The following is a 19195-nucleotide window of genomic DNA, read 5'->3' on the forward strand; positions in this document are numbered from 1 at the left end:
AAATAACTCGAACCTCATGGTTCTTTCAAAAGTCTGTTTGGCGAAAGCGTGAGCTGGAGTCGCGTATCATTTGTAGCTCTCTACTCATGCTCGCTGTTCTGAGGTTAGACTTTACACAAACCCAGCTCGGCTGCAGAAGCAAGACACAATGGGGACCTCAGAGTGAGCCTGAAGCCTCCCCACACCGCCTCCTTGAAGTCCATTCCAGGTTCCCCACCCGATGTCCTCCAGCTCCTTTGAGCCTCGTCGCCTTTTATGCTATTCTTCTGATACGGGCTGTAATTCCGTCTATTTGGGGTTCTTTCTGCGCGTGCCTTAGAGGCCAGAAGACCCTGACTCTCGTGCGTGTCCTCGAAGCCCCCAGCCCCAAGCCTGGCTGCCGGCGGGCGCATCAGTAAACGCGAGCGGAATGGAAGAGGCTCCTCTAACCTCTTTGCCACCTCCGATTTCCGTTAGACATTTCCTCCGCGCGGCGGCCTCCGCGAGGCGAGGTTGGACACCGGGAGGACAGCCGCAGAGGCCCAGGGCGCACTTCCTGCCGGGCGGGGGCGGGGCCGCGCCTCCTCGCTCGCTCCCTCCCTCCCCACGTGCCCCCTCCCCGCTCTCCCCGCCCCCTCCCGGGCGGCCGCGGCGCCTCGGGGGCGGGGCCGGAGCGGGTGGGCGGCTTGGCTGTGCGGGCTGGGCGCCGCGGCGGTGCTGCCAGTGGACCCGCGGCGGGCTCGGGCGCGCGCGGCGCGGAGCGGAGCGTCTCGGCGCGGGCAGGGACGAGCCGGCGGGTGGCGGCGGCACCCGGCCCGGCCGGTGCAAGGCCTCGGGCTGAGCGGCGGCCGTGCGGAGCCTCGGCCCGGGGCTCTCGGGGAGCCCGCAGCGGCCGGCAGCTGGAGGAAGCGGCGGCGGCGGCGCGTCCCGAGCGGTGCACGCCATGGCGGGCGGGCCCCCCAAGGCCCTGCCGTCCACCGGGCCCCACTCCCTGCGCGACATGCCGCACCCGCTGGCCGGCTCCAGCAGCGAGGAGGCCGTGGGTGGCGACAGCACGCCCAGCCCGGACCTGCTGATGGCCCGCAGCTTCGGTGACAAGGTGGGGCGCCTGGGACTGGGGATTGGGAGGTTTATTTCGCTCTCCCGGGGGTGGGGATGATGGATCCGTAGCCGCCTTGTGCCTGGGGCCGCGCCCACCCTGCCTCCCCTTCCCGCGGGACGGGCGTGCCCTGGCCCCGGAGTCCTCGGCGAAAGCGTCTCTCCTGCCGCCTCCGCGGGGTCGCAGCCGCAGAGGGACGGGCTTCGCTGGCTGTGACTGGTCGCGAGCGCCGGTGACAGCTGGTGGGGAGGGGTCCCGCCTGCGTGTTGGGGCGGGACGTGTGTGTGCAGGGCAGGGAGCCTGTGTCCTCGGATGGGGTCCCGAGTTCCTCCAGGTGCATCCCCTTAGGCTGAGCTGCTGCATAACTTGTAGCTCCTCCAGTTTCCCGAGATTGCACAGAAGCAGGAGTTCATGGCTTTCGGTGCTGGGACCGGGCAGCCCTGGGCTTACCGGGAGAGTCTTATTCCCCCGAGTCAGTCATGTGGGGAGTGATCTTTGTTTAGGTTTGCCGTTTGCCCCGAGGAGTCACCTGACTCAGACCCCAGCCAGCGGCTGCACGAGAACCTCTTTGTGGTTTTCTGTCTGGGGCTCCATTCACCTCCGACGGCCTACCACTCTGTTTAGGTTTGGCAGAGGCTGGTTTTGTGGTTGATAAAAACAAGGCTCGCCCTTTGACCTTTTTTGTACAGAGGGAGGCTCCAGATTTTCTTAGAGCAGCATAACCCTCCTGCTGCTTGGAGAGACCGCAGAGTCCAGGCAGGGGTAAGGGACGGCCTCCTCCCTATCCCCGTGGCCATTTCAGTTATGAAGGGAACTTGAGCAGTGATTCTATCAGCGCCCCTGCCGCCACTTAGTCACTAATTGCAGAAACTAGAATTGTTCCCAGGTCCTCTGATCAAGATTTTCTCTCCCTAATAAAATACTAAATGAATTCCCCCTTGTCCCAAAATTAATGGGAGCAGGGGACCTAACTTGCTTCTTCCCTTACTACATGTACCGCACGGGACAGCATACGGTACAGTAAAAATGAGGATGAGAAAATATAATTTGTCCGCCTTGCAGTCAAAAGGGCACTGGGCACTTAAAATCTCTAGAGAGTGGGATTTGTACCTTCTGCAGAGGTTTTGTGAAAGCAGGGAATTCTAAAGCATTAGGAACAGGAAAATTTAAAAAGCTGATGGAGGCCAGGTGCAGTGGCTCACACCTGTAATACCAGCGCTTTGGGAGGCTGAGGCTGGAGGATCACTCTGGGTCAAAAGTTTGAGACCAGCCTGGGCATCATGTCGAGACTCCGTCTCCACACACACACACACTCTCACACTTTGACACTCTCACACTGTCTCACACTCTGGGCATGGTGGCATGCACCTGTAGTCCAAGCTACTCAGGAGGCTAAGGCTGGAGGATAGCTTGAGCCCTGGAATTCAAGGCTGCAGTGAGCTATGATTGTATCACTGTAGTCCAGCCTGGGCAAGAGAGTGAGACCCTGTCTCAAAAAAATGTTGAATGACTGAATAAATTTGCTTTCTTAGGGATAAAAATTGTTCTTAAAGTAGTGTAGGAACTGAGGTTAAACCTTCACATTTTCCTCTCAGTTCTGTCTAGGACACTGAATTAATTATCTATTGCTGTGTTGCCAATTACCCTAAAACTTAACCACCTGAAAATAGTGTCTGGGACAATCTGAGTGTTTCAGAATTAGGTCTTTCTTGAGGTTGCAGCCATCTGCAGGCTGGGTTAGGGAAGTATCCACTTCTAAGCTCACTCACATGGTTGTTGGCAGGCTTAGTTAAGCTCCATAGGGCTGTTTGGTGTGGCAACTGGTTTTTTCCCCCAGAGCGAGTGATCCAAGAGAGCCCAAGACTCAAGCCAGTCTCGTATAACCTATCTTGGAAGTGACATGCCTCTGCTGTATTCTGTTGGTCACACAGATTGACACTGGTACAGTGTGGGGAGAGGGTGTGAATACCAAGAGACGGGAATCACTGGGCCATCTTGGAGACTGGCTACTGTAGATAGCTATTTTAAATATATGCTTAACGATTCACTCTTGGATGATACCTGACTCAGAGTATGGGTATTTTACTAATAAGCACTTGGAAGACAAATTCCATGTACCACCAAGATCTGGTTAGTGGTCAATAAGTCAGTCTCAAGTCTAATTACTGATAGCTTCCTTTAAAGGGTCTGTTCTGTGTGGGAGGGACAGTCTTGAAGGCATTTTTAATTATTGAATATATATACATATATTTTTGATATGGAGTCTTGCTCTTCGTCAGGCTGGAGTGAAGTGGCACAATCTTGGCTCACTGCAACCTCTGCCTCCTGGGTTCAAGTGATTCTCCTGCCTCAGCCTCCTGAGTAGCTGGGACTGCAGGTGTCCACCATCATGTCCGGCTAATTTTTTGTATTTTAGTAGAGACAGGGTGTCCCCATGTTGGCCAGCATGGTCTCGATCTCCTGACCTTGTGATCCTCCCACCTCAGCCTGCCAAAGTGCTGGGATTCCAGACATGAGCCACTGTGCTCTGGGCCAATTACTGAATATATATGTATTTTTTGAGATAGAGACTCACTCTGTCACTTAGGCTGGAGTGCAGTGGCCTGATCCTGACTCACTCCAACCTCCATGGCCCTGGTTGAAGTGATTCTCGTGCCTCAGTCCAGAGTAGTTGGAATTACAGGCATGTGCCACCTTGACTGGCTAAGTTTTTTGTTTTTAGTAGAGATGAAGTTTCACTATGTTGGCCAGGCTAGTCTCAAACTCCTGGCCTCAAGTGATCCACCCGCCTTGGCCTCCCAAAGTGTTGGAATTACAGGCATGAGCCACCGTGCCTGGCCTAATTATTGAATATTTAATAAATTTCCTAACAGCTGTGGGGAGCATCTAAATGACACCATTCTCAAGGGCCTGATTTATAGTAAGCCACTTTTCCTTAGAGGCTAAGCATTGCAATTTCTTTCTCTGACTAGGAGTAACATTTTCCTTGAATCTTGGCATACACATACGGTCTCATAACTGAAGAAATTTCTGTAGAGAGACGCTAGCAAGCCACAGAGGTGAGTCAGAGCCAGAAGCAGGAAGCCTTCCCTGTGGCCAGCTTTCTCCTGCCTCAGCAGTGTAAGAGTCATCAGAGGGGAGGTAGGACAGTTCAATGCTATGGTCTGTCTTTGAAAAGATGCCAGTTTTGTCTTTTTAGATACTGGAGTTGTGATCCTGGATGACAGGGATTCTGGGTCCATTCTGGGCTAGGGGAATGAATGAATGTTTGATGGGCTGCTGATAGTACAGGGTTATTATGTAGAGGGGGTTTGCTTTCTGAGGGTCCAAGATGGTACAGGGTAGCCTTGTGTCTTGGTCCAGCTGACACTTGTGAATGAGCTCTGTGGTGCTTGGGTAGAAGAGAAAGACCAAATAAGATGGACTCTCTACCAGTTTCTCAAATGTTTAAATCATGGAGTGATGCCTCCTGTCATAGAATCTCAAAGGAGGGATCCTTTCTATCTACCAGAGGTGGCCAGGACTAGTTCTTTAAATGCCTGCTGAACTCACTGGGCTTTTTTTTTTTTTTTTTTTTTTTTTTTTGAGATGGAGTCTCACTCTGTCTCCCAGGCTAGAGTGCAGTGGCACGATCTGGGCTCGCTGCAACATCTGCCTCCTGGGTTCAAGTGATTCTCATGCCTCAGCCTCCTGAGTAGCTGGGATTACAGGTGACCACCACCATACCTAGCTAATTTTTGTATTTTTAGTAGAGAAGAGGTTTCACCATGTTAGCCTGGCTGGTCTCGAACGTCTGACCTCAGGTGATCTGCCTGCCTCGGCCTTCCAAAGTGCTGGGATTACAGGGATGAGCCTCACTGGGCCTTATATGGCTATCTCCATCTAAAATGTAAATGCATCACTTAGCCTCTCTCACCTTTTTTTTAAACTTTCTTTCCTTTTTTTTTTTTTTGAGACAGTGTTTTGCTCCGTTGCCCAGGCTGGAGTGTAGTGGCCCAGTCTTGGCTCACTGCAACCCCCACCTCCCGGGTTCAAGCAATTCTCTTGCCTCAGCCTCCTGAGTAGCTGGGACTACAGGTGCACACCACCATGCCTGGCTAATTTTTGTATTTTTAGTAGAGATGGGGTTTCACCATGTTGGCCAGGATGGTCTTGATTTCCTGACCTTTTGATCCACCCCCCTTTTTAACTTTCATTTGCAAATTGCTTGGGTTGCTTCTCCTCTGACTCAGCCTCCAACTTCTGTGTGCCTCCCAAAACTTAATATCTGATTCAAGCCTCATTGTGTGGCTAACACCTCTTCCCACATCCTCAATCTCTTCTCTGAACTCTTCATCTACTTCCTGCCCTCTTAGGTCGCTTAGACATCCTCTGAAGTTTTCAAAATAGAGAAGGCTTTTCCTCCATCACCTTTTACAAACCAAGCTCTGCTCCTTTGAGGCTCTTGTCATTCTTTTTGTTCATTTGATACATATTCGAGGGCCTACTGTGAGCCAGGCCCTATTCTAGGAACTTGAAATGAATAAATTAGCCAAAAACCCTGCCCTCACTGGATGCTTTCCAGTGAGTTCGTACTGTATTACAAAATAAATGCTATGGAAGGAGGAAAAAGGAGAACTGGTGGGGGAGGGGTGTTCGGAAACACTGGCCGAGAGGAAGAGGATTTGCTATGCCTTGTTGAGAACCTGACATTTGAGCAGACTGCAAGGAGATGAGGGAGTTTGTGGGTGAGCATCTGGAGAAGAGTATCTCGCGAGGGCCCAGCCGAAGTAGAGGCCAGAAGGCCCAGGCCTGCTGTGTCGGGGAGCAGCTGGAGGCTATTGTGGCTGGGCAGAGTGAGCGTTGGAGAGTTACAGAGTTGGGGACAGAGAAGAGAGGGGTCAGATTATGTTGAGTGTGGCTGGCCACCCTGAGGACTTTGGCCTTTACCGGAGAGTGCCAAGGGGTGGGAAGTTAGCATGGCAGGGGGTGTTTCAGGGTCTTTAACAGGAGGGGGGGCATAGTTTGATTATGTATTGAAAAGGATCACATAGGCTGTTCCATTGAAACTACCTTGAGCATTCCCCTAAATTAGTTAGGATTCTTTGTTAGTTAAAAGGACATGAACTGAATGCAGACTGGCCTAGAGGAAAAAAAAGTCTGTTGTTGAAAAGGGCCAGGTATTTTGGCTTCAGGAATGGCTGGAGCAAGGTATTCAAATGATGTCGGGGATCAGTCACTTTCTATATCTTGGCACTGCTTGCTTCTGTGTCAGTCTTGTTATTAAGCCAGTGAAGGAATACGTTCTATAAACAAGCTTCCCAGCTCCAGCAGAAAGAGCACTCTTTTCCTGATAGTTCCAGCCACAGCTCTGGGCTGGTATCTCAATGGTCTAAATTGGGTCAGGCGCCTAAACCAGTTTTTGATTCTGATTGCACAGACATGGATCAGGTGCCTATCTTTGGAATGAGGAGAAGGAATTTTTTTTTTAAAAATTGGAAAATACATACACGAAGTTTATAACAATGTATGTAGTTTAAAGAGTTAAAGTTATCTGTGCAGTTTAAAGAATAATAATATGCTTCTATCCCCAGATTAGGATATAGAATATTATGAATATTTTGGAAGCCTGCTCTGTGCCTGGAAAGGGAGGAGGTGGTTTCCAGAGCAAAATCAAGGAGTAGATGTTGGACAAGCAGGAAACAAGAAATACCCACTACCGACCTTCTGCTACTGTTTTCTTTGTCATTTTCCAGCTTCACTGCCTCACTCTCATTCATTAAATCTTTAGACCCCAACTTACTGTCCTTACCCTGGGGCCTTAATCATCCACATGACTGATCTGTCTGATTCTTCAAAATTACTAGTTTCTTGATCTCCTGATGTTTAATCACCTTCACCTTTTCTTTCTTTCTTTTTAAAGACAGATTCTTGCTCTATCCTCTAGGCTGAAGGGCACGGCCCGATCTTGGCTTACTGCAACCTCTGCTTCCCAAGTTCAGGTGATTCTCCCGCCTTGGCCTCCACTACAGGTGCACACCGCCATGCCTGGCTAATTACCTTCACCTTTTTAACGGTTCATCTGCATCTGTCCTCTCCCACAGCCGCACCCTGCATTGTAATATGTAGAAGCATTCCAGCTCTGAAATAGTGCCACTGGATATTATCTTTTTTTTCGGAGATGGAATCTCACTCTGTCACCAGGCTGGAGTACAGTGGCGAGTTCTTGGCTCACTGCAACCTCTGCTTCCCCAGTGCAAGGATTCTTCTGCCTCAGCCTTCCAAGTAGCTGGGACTACAGACACACCTCACTATGCCCAGCTAATTTTGTATTTTTTTTTTTTTTTTTTTTTTGAGACGGAGTTTCGCTCTTGTTACCCAGGCTGGAGTGCAATGGCGCGATCTCGGCTCACCGCAATCTCCGCCTCCTGGGTTCAGGCAATTCTCCTGCCTCAGCCTCCTCAGTAGCTGGGATTATAGGCACGCGCCACCATGCCCAGCTAATTTTTTTTGTGTTTTTAGTAGAGACAGGGTTTCACCATGTTGACCACGTTGGTCTCGATCTCTCGATCTTGTGATCCACCCGCCTCGGCCTCCCAAAGTGCTGGGATTACAGGCTTGAGCCACCGCGCCCGGCCTTAATTTTGTATTTTTAGTAGAGATGGGGCTTCACCATGTTGACCAGGATGGTCCTGATATCTTGAACTCATGATCTGCCTGCCTCGGCCTCCCAAAGTTCTGGGATTACAAGCATGAGCCACCGTGCCCGGCCTAGATACTATTTCTTTTTAAGAAATACATTTTATTGTGTTTCTTTAAGGTATACACTTAATGTTATGGGATACCTATAGATAGTAAAAGTGTACTATAGTGGAGCAAATTAACGAAGTCATCATCTCATCGTTACACATTTTTTGTGGCAAGAGCAGCTGAATCTCATTTAGCATGATTGTCAAGTACAGTACAATTTTATTATTGATAACTCTAGTCCTCATGTTCTGCATTAGATCTCCAGACTTGTACGCTCCTCCGTATCTGCTACTTTGTGTCTGTTTACTTGCATTTTCCCATTTCCTCTCCCACCTGCCTTTGGTAGCCATTATTTTGTATTCTGTCTCTATAAATTTGATTTTTTTTTTTTTTTTTTTTTTTGAGACGGAGTTTCACTCTTGTTGCCCAGGCTGGAGTGCAATGGCGCGATCTCGGCTCACCGCAACCTCCGCCTCCTGGGCTCAGGCAATTCTCCTGCCTCAGCCTCCTGAGTAGCTGGGATTACAGGCACGCGCCACCATGCCCAGCTAGTTTTTTTTTTTTTTGTATTTTTAGTAGAGACGGGGTTTCACCATGTTGACCAGGATGGTCTCGATCTCTCGACCTTGTGATCCACCCGCCTCGGCCTCCCAAAGTGCTGGGATTACAGGCTTGAGCCACCGTGCCCGGCCTGATTTTTTTTTTTTTTTTTAAAGATTCCATATATGAGCCGGGCGCGGTGGCTCAAGCCTGTAATCCCAGCACTTTGGGAGGCCGAGGCGGGTGGATCACGAGGTCAAGAGATCGAGACCATCCTGGTCAACATGGTGAAACCCCGTCTCTACTAAAGTGCAAAAAATTAGCTGGGCATGGTGGTGCATGCCTGTAATACCAGCTACTCCGGAGGCTGAGACAGGAGAATTGCCTGAACCCAGGAGGCGGAGGTTGTGGTGAGCCGAGATCACGCCATTGCACTCCAGCCTGGGTAACAAGAGCGAAACTCCGTCTCAAAAAAAAAAAAAAAGATTCCATATATGAGTGAGATCATACAATGTTTTTCTTTCCGTGTCCAGCTTCTTGCACTTGGCATAATGTCCTTCAGGCTCATTCATGTTATGGCAAATGACAAGATGTTCTTTTTTAGGGCTGAAGAATATTCAGTTGTGTGTGTACACACACAGTACAGTTTCTCTGTCTGTCCATTGAGGCATGCTTCGGTTGTTTCCATATCTTGGCTATCGTGAATAATGCTGCAGTGAACGTGGGAGTGCAGATATCTTTATGAGGTGTTGATTTCAGTTCCTTTGGTTATGTGCCCAAAAGAGGGATTGCTGGGTCATATGGTAGTTCTATTTTTAATTTCTTTAGAAATCTCCATACTGTTTTCCGTAATGGCTGTACCAATCTACATTCCCACCAACATTGGACAAAGGTTCCCTCTTCCCCACATATATTATTTTGTCTTGCCTTCCCCTTCTGGCTTTCTGGGTCTCTGAGTCAATAACAACTGATTATACCTGTTCTGTGACCTCTTGGATTCCCCTGCCTCCTTTAGATTCTGTGGTCCATCTCTGTGGTTGCACCTGCCTCTATATTCAGTTTCCTTGCTCTCTTCTTTTTATACCCAGCTTGGATTATTCCATTTGTTCATGTCTTTCACCTGTACCCAGGGTCCTCAGCGAGCTCAAGGGTTGCTGCCAATGTAAGTTCACAGGTTCCAGCCACAGCCGGGGCTTCAGTAGTCCTGGGCACTCCTTCTTTCCCACAGACTCCCCATTCTGCACGGTTGCTTATCTGAACCTTTTCTCTGCTCCTCATACCCTCCACCCCTCTACTTCACATTCCCTTCTGCTGATTGCCTCACCTTCTACCTTAGAGAAGATAGAAGCCACCAGAAAGGAACTTCCCTCTTTCACATTTCAGAATGATATGAATCCATAGCCATGCTTTCTTTCTGGCCCTCGTTCCAAGGAGAGAGTCTAAGGCTGATTGAGGGTTTAGACCCACCCCCAATCCCCCATCCTCTTGGAGACCCTGCTTTGCTTGGCCTCCTGACTCACCCCTGCCGTCTTTGGGCTCCCTCTCAACCAGCGCACTACTTGAGTGTGTTTAAATAACAATTTGTTTATTTAAATAACAAATTGTTATTTAAACACACTCAAGTTGCTCTCTTTTTTGAGAGGTGTCTGACTTTGTCACTCAAGCTGGAATGCAGTGGCATGATCTTTTACTCACGGCAAACTCTGCCTCCTGGGCTCAAGAGATTCTCCCGTCCCAGCCTTGTGAGTAGCCGGGACCACAGACACGTACCACCACACCTGACTAATTTTTGTATTTTTGGTAGAGACAGGGCTTTGCCATGTTGGCCAGGCTGGTCTTGAACTCCTGAGCTCAAGCAATCGGCCGGCCTCAACCTCCCAAAGTGCTGGGATAACAGCCGTGAGCCACTATGCCTGGCCAAGTTGCTCTCAGGAGAGCAGAAAGAGTGGCTGGGCGTGGTGCCTCTTACCTGTAATCCTAGCATTTTGGGAGACCAAGGCAGGAACATTGCTTGAGCCCAGGAGTTCAAGACCAACCTGGGCAATATAGTGAGACCTTGTCTCTCTTACATACAGACACACACACACACACACACACACACACACACACACACAGAGTAAAAGAAACTCCGGTATGATCCTCTCTTCTGCATCTGGTGCCTTTTTTGGGGGGCCGGTGGGGGGGGGGAGAAGATAAGGTCTTACTTTGTTGCCCAGGCTGGTCTCGAACTCCTGGCATCAGTGATCCTCCTGCCTCAATTTCCCAAAGTGCCTGGATTATAGGCCTGCGCCACTGTGCCTGACCTTGTGCCTATTTTGTGACTCCTCTTTATGATACACTTTCTGAAGAGAAGGTTTGGAGCGTTTGCTTTTATTTCCTGACCTCTGACGTATTCCTGAGCCTTCTGCTGCCTGCTTTCTGACTCGGTTCTTCAGGGTTCTCAGTGACCTCCTTATTGCTAAATCCAGTAGATGTTTTATTGTCCTTATTTCACCTGACCCCTTGGTAGGTAACACTTGATCCTGTCCATACCCTCCTACTTGAAATGCTTCTCCTCTGCTTCCTGTTTTAAGGTGTGCGCGTGGTCCGGGCACGATGGGTCATGCCTGTAATCCCAGAACTTTGGGAGGCCAAGGCGGGCGGATCACAAGGTCAAGAGATCTCAAGAGCATCCTGGCCAACATGGTGAAACCCTGTGTCTACTAAAAATACAAAAAAATTAGCTTGGTGTGGTAGCACGCACCTGTAGTCCCAGCTACTTAGGAGGCTGAGGCAGGGGAATTGTTTGAACCCAGGAGGCGGAGGTTGCGGTGAGTCAAGATCATGCCACTGCACTCCAGCCTGGTGACAGAGCAAGACTCCATCTCAAAAAAAAAAAAAAAAAAAAAAAAAAAAAAGGTGTGCACACTGGAATCATGTTGTCTGGATTTGAATCTCAGCTCCACCACTTATAGTTTTGGTAACGGCAAGCTGTTTAACATCTTTAAGCCTCAGTTTCCTCATCTGTGAAAAGGGGATAACAGATGTAACCACATCGCTGGGTGATATGAAGATTCAGTGAATTCCTAAAGTAGTGCATGACGTATAGTGAAACTTTAAGAGATGGGAGGTGGTGGTGGTGGTGATGGTGGTGGTGGTTATTCCTTGATATTGTACTCTCCACATTTTTTTCTCCGTTTTGACCTGTGCTTTGTCAATTTCCATATCAGTTGAGGTCTGATCAGGGAATAAAAGCCAGTGAAGGTATTTCAAACTGAGAGACCTTAATACAAGGAGCTAGTTACACAGGTGATGGATGGTAAGGTGACCCAGAGAGTAGCAATAGCAGGAAGTTGCTGTTACCCTCAGGACTGGAGGGTTAGGGGAAGAGGCGATATTAAGTAGAACCCAGGAGCTTCTGTGGGAACTAGACCTGTGGCAGGGTCATTGAGCAAGAGCTGGGATCTCAGAGGAAGGGAGCCCTGGAGGGGAGGCAGCCGCTGCCAGGGGCGTGATCTGAGGCAGAGAGCAGGTGTTGGGCTGGGGCAGAAATACCCCGGCTTCTCTCCTTATCCTGCCTGTTCTGGTCTAATACCAATATCTTCTCTTGGCCAAAATAGCATCCCTGGTGGACATGTCACCCTAGCAGAACCAGGCAGTCTTTGCTGAGATTTACTAGATGGATGATGGGGGAAAGAATGTCTGTCTTAACTACTAGATTGTGAATGGTCGTATCCTTCAGTGCGGAGAGTACCTGGCTTAAGAATGAAGCCAGAGGGAAGTAAAGCTAGGAGAGGAAGAGGGGCAAGGTCATTTGAGTTCGGAATCTGACTGTGCTAGCTGTGCCTGAAGTTAGCACAGTTTCCTGGTTATAGGGGGTCATAAATTCCCTTTTGTTGATACAGTTTTCAATTTGATTTGCTACTTGAAACGTAAAAAGAATTACCAATACCATGACCTTAAAATAGACTTAAACATTGGGTTTTACATGGGGGCAGGGAGAAGGGAGTGTTTATTCCTATTGGTAGCCCCACTAGCAGGGGGTATGTCTGCAGATCAGCTGAGGTGGCAGAGGTTATGTTTTCACCAGGTCTGTGACGTTGGAGGGGGCTTTCAGATGTGGGGTGGGAAAAGCCCCAAGATGAAGGACAGAGGCAGGAAAGACCTGTGCTCACTGGAGGAGAACTGAATTGGGTCATGTGTTGGGAGTGGGTTTTGAGACTCCATCTCGAGTTTAAAGGTGGATATTAGTGAGAGAGGAGGTGGGTAGACAGGTCAGGAGCAGAATGAGACTGTTTTGAATGCTGTGATGTGGAGGTTAGCTTTTACACTTTCAGCAGTAGCCAGTCTTAGAGCAAGCAGTTGTCCTGCCTCAGCCTCCCGAGTAGCTGGGATTACAGGTGCGTGCCACCACACCAGGCTAATTTTGGTATTTTTAGTAGAGGTGGGGTTTCACCATGTTGGCTAGGCTGGTCTTGAACTCCTGACTTCAGGGGATCCACCCTCCTCGGCCTCCCAAAGTGCTGAGATTACAGGTGTGAGGAACTCCTCCCAGCCCCGAGAGTTTTTGAGCAAGGAATGTATGATCAGGGCTTGGGATGGGGAGAGACTGGCAGTGAAAGAGGTAAGATGGGAAGAATTAACCTGGTTTTGGTTGGATTTGTTGCCTGGGAAGAGAAAGATTAGAAAATATAAGATGACAAATTTTGGTGTAGTGGGGGTGACTGACTAGAAAGTCTAGGAGATTGATGCCGAATACCGGCCTGACTCCCAGCTGTAGGTGCTGGCAGGTGGGAATCAAGCCAGTAGATTGTGTAGTGATTAAGTCCAGTGCTTTTAGGGTACCATCACCCAAATAATGTACATTGTACTCAGTAATTTCACATCATCTGCCCCTTGTCCAGTGGTGCCCTCTTTGAGAGGGGGAGTGCAGGCTGGGAAGCACGTGTGCGGGCAAAGTGTAAAGATGATGTGGACGTGGCTTAAAGTCAGGTGTTCGGGACAGAGGATGTCTGAAGGCCGCTGTTGCAAACCTACTCAAACTTCAAGACTCAAACAATGCCGCCTCCAGGAACCTTTTCTTTATTAAATAGATGTGTTATCTCAGTAGATCCGAATAGAGATGGGAATAGCAGATGCAGAGGTTTGAGGTCAGAATTTAGACGAAGTGCATATTGACAATAAAATAGGGGGCAGGATGTCATGCTGGTTTGAGAGTCATGTGTTAGTGAAGGCCTCTGGGAGGAAGGCAGGGGTTCCACGATAAATGAGAGTCTCTCAAAGTAAAATAAGTAGATAAACAACAGCCTGGCCAGCAGGCGCTGATTCATGTATGAGCAATGGGATTTGTTTACTAGACATTTAAGGACTCATATGCTGTTTTATGTCTGCCTTGCCCTGTAGAATTCTTCATTTTGGCAGCCAGTGTAGGGATCAGGAATTACTGTCATTTGTGTGAGTTTGTGTGTATATGTTGGTGGGGGAAGGGGGATCATGGAAAAGGTGTTTGGGGGTTCCTGCTTGAGAAGGGGCACAGAGGCGGGAAAAGGACGTAGTGTGTTTGGGTGGCAGAGTGCAGGTTCTCAAAACCCCTATAGCTCTTGAGCATCTGTTACAAGCCTGGCTCTGGGCTAGATGCTGGGGCTATAGAGAAAGAGAAAAAAGGTCTCTCCCCTTAGAGGTTAAGGGTCCAGCAAAGAAGAGAGACACATGATCGACTGTTACAGTAGAATGTGAAACATGCTGAATGTATTTACTTAGCTCTGTGGCCTTGGGCAAGTTTCTTAACCTTGTAATGCCTCTGTTTCCCCTACCTAAATTTTGGATCGTTTTACAGGGGAGTTCAGAAGCTTAGTTGAGTGTTTAGTGTCTGGGACGCAGTAAATACCACAGCAATGCTATATTTTGTTATTGCCTTAGAAGCAGACCCTGAGAAAGCATTTAATTGCCATTAGCTCATTTGAGAGGTGAAGGAACTGGCATTAGAGGAGCAAAGAAGTGAGACAGGGAAGGGAAGGCAATCAGCAAAGGTGACGCTACCAGGCCAGTTTCCATTGAGCGTAACTGGAGCTTTACCCTACAGGGAAGCCCTGGGAGCTGTCATGGAACATGGAACATGGGCCTCGGTTATCCCCACTCCAGATGAGGAAGCTGGGGCCTTCAAACAGCAGTTCTCTGTAGTCATTGGTTGATGGATGCTTGGTTGGGGATTTTGGGCGTGAATTCCCAGGTGCTTTCTAGCCTGCCCCATGTGTGGGCAAAGCAGGTTCAGTGGTCAGGGGAAGTGGTCAGGCCAAGACATGCAGATGCTGGCAGGTGGGTGTCAGGCCAATGGGCACTGAAGTGTGATCATGGCGAGGGGATGTATGGTGGGGCACTGGCATATGCTACAGTTTATATATGTATATATATATTTTTAGAGATAGGGCCTTGGTCTGTTACCCAGGCTAGAGTGTAGTGGCACAATCTTGGCTCCTATGGCCTTGAACTCCTCCTTGGCTTAAGTGATCCTTCTTCCTCAGCCTCCTGAGTAGTCCTTAGCTCCTGACCAGTCTTAGCTCCTAGTGGTGTACCAGCATGCCCTGCTATTAAAATGTGTGCGTGTGTGTGCGTGCGTGCGTGCGTGTGTGTGTGTGTGGGTGTGTGTGCGTGCGTGTGTGTGTGTGTGTCGAGAGGGGAATCTCACTATGTTGCCCAGGCTGGTCTTGAGCTTCTGGCTTCAGGTGATCTTGCTACCTTGGCCTCCCAAAGTGCTGGAATTATAGGTGTGTGCCACCACGCCTGACACAGTTATTATGGTTTTTTTTTTTTTTTTTTTTGGAGACAGAGTTTCACTCTTGTTGCCCAATCTGGAGTGCAAGGGCTTGATCTCAGCTCACTGCAACCTCTGCCTCCCAGGTTCAAGCCATTCTCCTGCCTCAGCCTCCCGGGTAGCTGGGATCACAGGCATGGACCACCATGCATAGCTAATTTTTTATATTTTTAGTAGAGACAGGGTTTCTCCATGTTGGTCAGGCTGGTCTCGAATTCCCAACTTCAGGTGATCCGCCCACCTCGGCCTCCCAAAGTGCTGGGATTACAGACATAAGCCACCGTGCCCAGCTATGTTTTTAAAAATAATTATTTGTTGAAATTTATGGGGTACATAAGTAATTTGTTACATGGATAGATTGCAGAGTGATGAAGTCCAGTGCTTTTAGGGTACCCATCACCCAAATAATATACATTGTACTTGGTAATTTCACATCATCCGCCTTCGTCCATTCCCTCTACCCTTTTGAGTCTCCTTTGTCTATTGTTTCATGCCCTACATCCATGTAGTTATGAAAGTTATGTATAGGGAATAAAGTAGGGAGAGACCTTGCTTAGGAGGATGGCGGCTTTTCCAAAGAAGATGATGTTTCAGCTGGAGAATGACGGGATACATGTTTTACAAATGGACAGAAGGAAGAGCAACTCAGGTGAGAGAACCAGCATGTACCAGAGCTTAGCAGTGTCAAGTGATGAACTCACAGCGAGCAAGGGGATTGATGAGGCTGGACAGTTTGGTAGGGTCCTGGCTGTGGTCTGTAGTGGCAAATAGTAAGGTCTTTAACTTGAGCAGTTAGGAGACCAATTAAGTGATTGTCATTGTTGTCATTTTTTTTTTTTTTTTTTTTTTTTTTTTCTAAGAAACAGAGTCTCACTCTGTTGGCCAGGGTGGAGGGCGGTGGGACAATCATAGTTCGCTAGAACTCCAGGGCTCAAGCAATTCTCCCACTTCAGTCTACCCAGTAGCTTGGACTAAGGGCACATGCCACTGTGCCTGGCTAGTTTTTTTTTCATTCCAGTCAAGTGTTTTAAGCAGGGGAGGAGCAGGTCCCTGTTTGTGGTTAGAGTTACTGACTGAGTCCTAGCTGGGATTGTGTGGGTGGAGCCTGAAGAGAGGAGTCCAGGAAGAAGAAGGCTGTTGCAGTGGGAGGTTGGGGGAGGCGGTTTCAGTAGGGCTTTGACTCACTGGATTCAGAGAGTGTACTGCTTAGTGGTTTTGTTTGCAAATAATAGATGTCTAGCTTGCATTACCTTAGCAAAAAGGTGAGCCGATGGACAGCTTGCTTTAATGTAGGAGTGAGCTGGAACCAGGGGTCTGAATGCTACTGAGGGTCAGTTTTACTCTCTAAGACCAGCATCATCCATGTAGGGGGAGTTGCAGCAGTTCGCCTCCCTCACATTGCACAGCTTTGCCTACAGAAAGGATGTCTCTCTCTCTTCCCAGGGCAGAAGATGGGGAGACCTGGCTTGTGTCACGCGCCCGCCCTTTAGGCTAATCAACTGGGCTGTGAGAGTGAGGTATTGTGATTGGCGCAACTGGGCACAAGAGCTCAACCTGGGCCAATCAGCAGTGGCTGGGAGAGGAGTCTGAAAGAGTAAGGCAGTCCCAATTCAGAAGCAGCTGTGAGGTGTGCAGGACAAACACTGAGAGATTATTGGGGAAGAGACTCTAGGGTCACTGGTTTTAGGAACTGGCTGAATGATGACGGCAAGAATAGAACAGGAATTTGAGGAAAAGTAGGTCAAAAATTATGGATTTTCTGAGGCATATATGCTTTTAAAAAACTGTGATATACTTCACATACCACAAAATTCACCCTTTTAAAGCGTATACTTCAGTGGTTTTGAATACATTCACAAGGTAATGCAAGGGTCGTTGCTATCTAATTCCAGAACATTTTCGTCATCTCCAAAGACACCCCATACCTATTAGCAAACACTCCATTTTCCCTCCTCCCAGCCCCTGGCAACTGCTAATCTGCCATCTGTCTCTGGATTTTTCCTATTCTGAACATTTCATATAAATGGAATCCCACAGTATGTGTGTCTGGCTGTTCATGCCTGGCTTCTTTCAGTTAGTCTAATGTCCTGAAGTTTTTTCCATGTTGTAAGTATCAGTACTTCATTCCTTTTCCTCTCCAGCTTTATTGAAGTATGATTGACAAATAAAAATTGTATAGACTTAAGGTGTACAACATGTTTTGATACACATAAATCTTGTGAAATGATTACCACAATTAAGCTAACATATCCATCACCTCACGCACTTGCGTTTTTGTGCTAAGAACACTTTAGATCTATTTTCTTGGCAAATTTTAAGCATAAAATACATTATAGTTACTATGCCATATATTAGGTCTCCAGAACTTATTCATCCTAGCATGGAAAGTTGACACTTCTTGACCAGTATCTCTCCTTTTCCTCCACCCATCCAGCATTACTTCACTCCTTTTTATGGGTGAATAGTATTTCATTTTATGGATATACCGCATTTTGTTTATTCATCCATTGATGGACATTGAGTTGTTTCTTAAGCACACATACTTTTTTTTTCTTTTTTTTTTGAGATGGAGTTTTGCTCTTGTTGCCCAGGCTGGAGCGCAGTGGTGTGATCTTGGCTCACTGCAACCTCCACCTCCTGGGTTCAAGCGATTCTCATGCCTCAGCCTCCTGAGTAGCTGGAATTACAGGCATGTGCCACCATGCCTGGCTAATTTTTTGTATTTTCAGTAGAGACGGGGGTTTCTCCATGTTGGACAGGCTGGTCTCAAACTCCCAACCTCAGGTGATCCACATGGCTTGGCCTCCCAAAGTTCTGTGATTACAGGTGTGAGCCACTATGCCTGACCCACATTTACTTTTTTTTTTTTTAAAGATATTAAATACAGTTTATTACTTTTCTACAACAATTTTGACATTTGAGGTTAATTATAATTTTAGATATGAATATGCAATAAGACAGTATTAAGTACCTCTGCTTGTTTTTACTCATCTTAACCATTTTTAAGTATACAGTTGAGTAGTGTTAAGTATATTCACATTGTACCATAGATCTCCAGAATTTTTCATCTTGCAAAACTGAAATTCTGTAGTCATTAAATGACTACCACCCTTTTCTATCTTCCCCAGCCCCAGGTCACTACCTTTCTACTTTGTTTCTATTAATTTGATTAATTTAAATTCTTCCTGTAAATGGAATAATCAATATTTGTCTTTTTGTGACTGGCTTATTTCACTTAGCATAACATCCTTAAGGCTCATCTGTGCTGTAGCTTGTGACAGGATTTCCATCTTTTTTAAGGCTGAATAGTACTTCATTGTGTATATGTATCACATTTTCTTAACACGTTTTTCTGATGGACATTAGGTAGCTTTTGCCTCTTGGCTATTGTGAACAATGCTGCAATGAACATGGTTATGCAAATATCTCTTTGAGACCTTCTTTTGGATATGGATATATACCTAGAAGGGGATTGGCAAATCATGTGATAACCTGTTTTTAATTTTTTGAGGACTCATCATACTGTTTCCCAAAGCAGTTGCACCATTTTACAGTCTGCCAACAGTGTATACGAGGATTCTGTTTTCTCCATGTCCTTGCCTACATTAATTATTTTTTATTATTTTTTATAGTAGTCATTCTAGAAAGTGTGGAGTTACAGCTCATTTGCAGTTTTGGTTTACAATTTTTTGATGTTCAATATATTTTTATATGCTTATTTGGCCATTCCTGTGTCATTTTTGGAGAAATGTTCATTCAAATCTGTTGCCCATTAAAAATTTTTTTAAAATTTTTGAGTTACAGAAGTTGTTTTTATACTCTCAATATTAGCCCCTTATCATATGGTTTGCAAGCATTTTTTTTCCCGTTCTGTAAGTGCTTTTTTACTCTGTGGGTTGTGTCCTTTGCACAAAACCTAAGTTTTTAGGGTTGCCTGGTTTTGCTTTTGTCTGTGTTTTTGGTATCATATCTGTTGCCAGCTTCAGTGTCATGAAGCTTTTCCCCTGTGTTTTTTTCCCTAGGAGTCTTACGGTTTTGGGTCTGATGTTTAGGTCTTT

General features: G+C 47.4%; 1 protein-coding gene across 1 annotated transcript in view; it reads left to right on the plus strand.

Moving 5' to 3' along the window:
* The first annotated feature begins 658 nt into the window (after positions 1 to 658).
* The window catches only part of SNX30 (sorting nexin family member 30), a 121334-nt gene continuing 102797 nt past the window's right edge, over positions 659 to 19195 (plus strand). The window contains exon 1 of the mRNA XM_010335957.3: positions 659 to 1078. Within this exon, the coding sequence (XP_010334259.2) occupies positions 923 to 1078 (156 nt within the window). The 5' untranslated portion in view covers positions 659 to 922. The remainder of the gene's footprint in view (positions 1079 to 19195) is intronic.

This window comes from Saimiri boliviensis, chromosome 2 (assembly GCF_048565385.1).
Source record: "Saimiri boliviensis isolate mSaiBol1 chromosome 2, mSaiBol1.pri, whole genome shotgun sequence".
Taxonomy (NCBI): Eukaryota; Metazoa; Chordata; class Mammalia; order Primates; family Cebidae; genus Saimiri; species Saimiri boliviensis.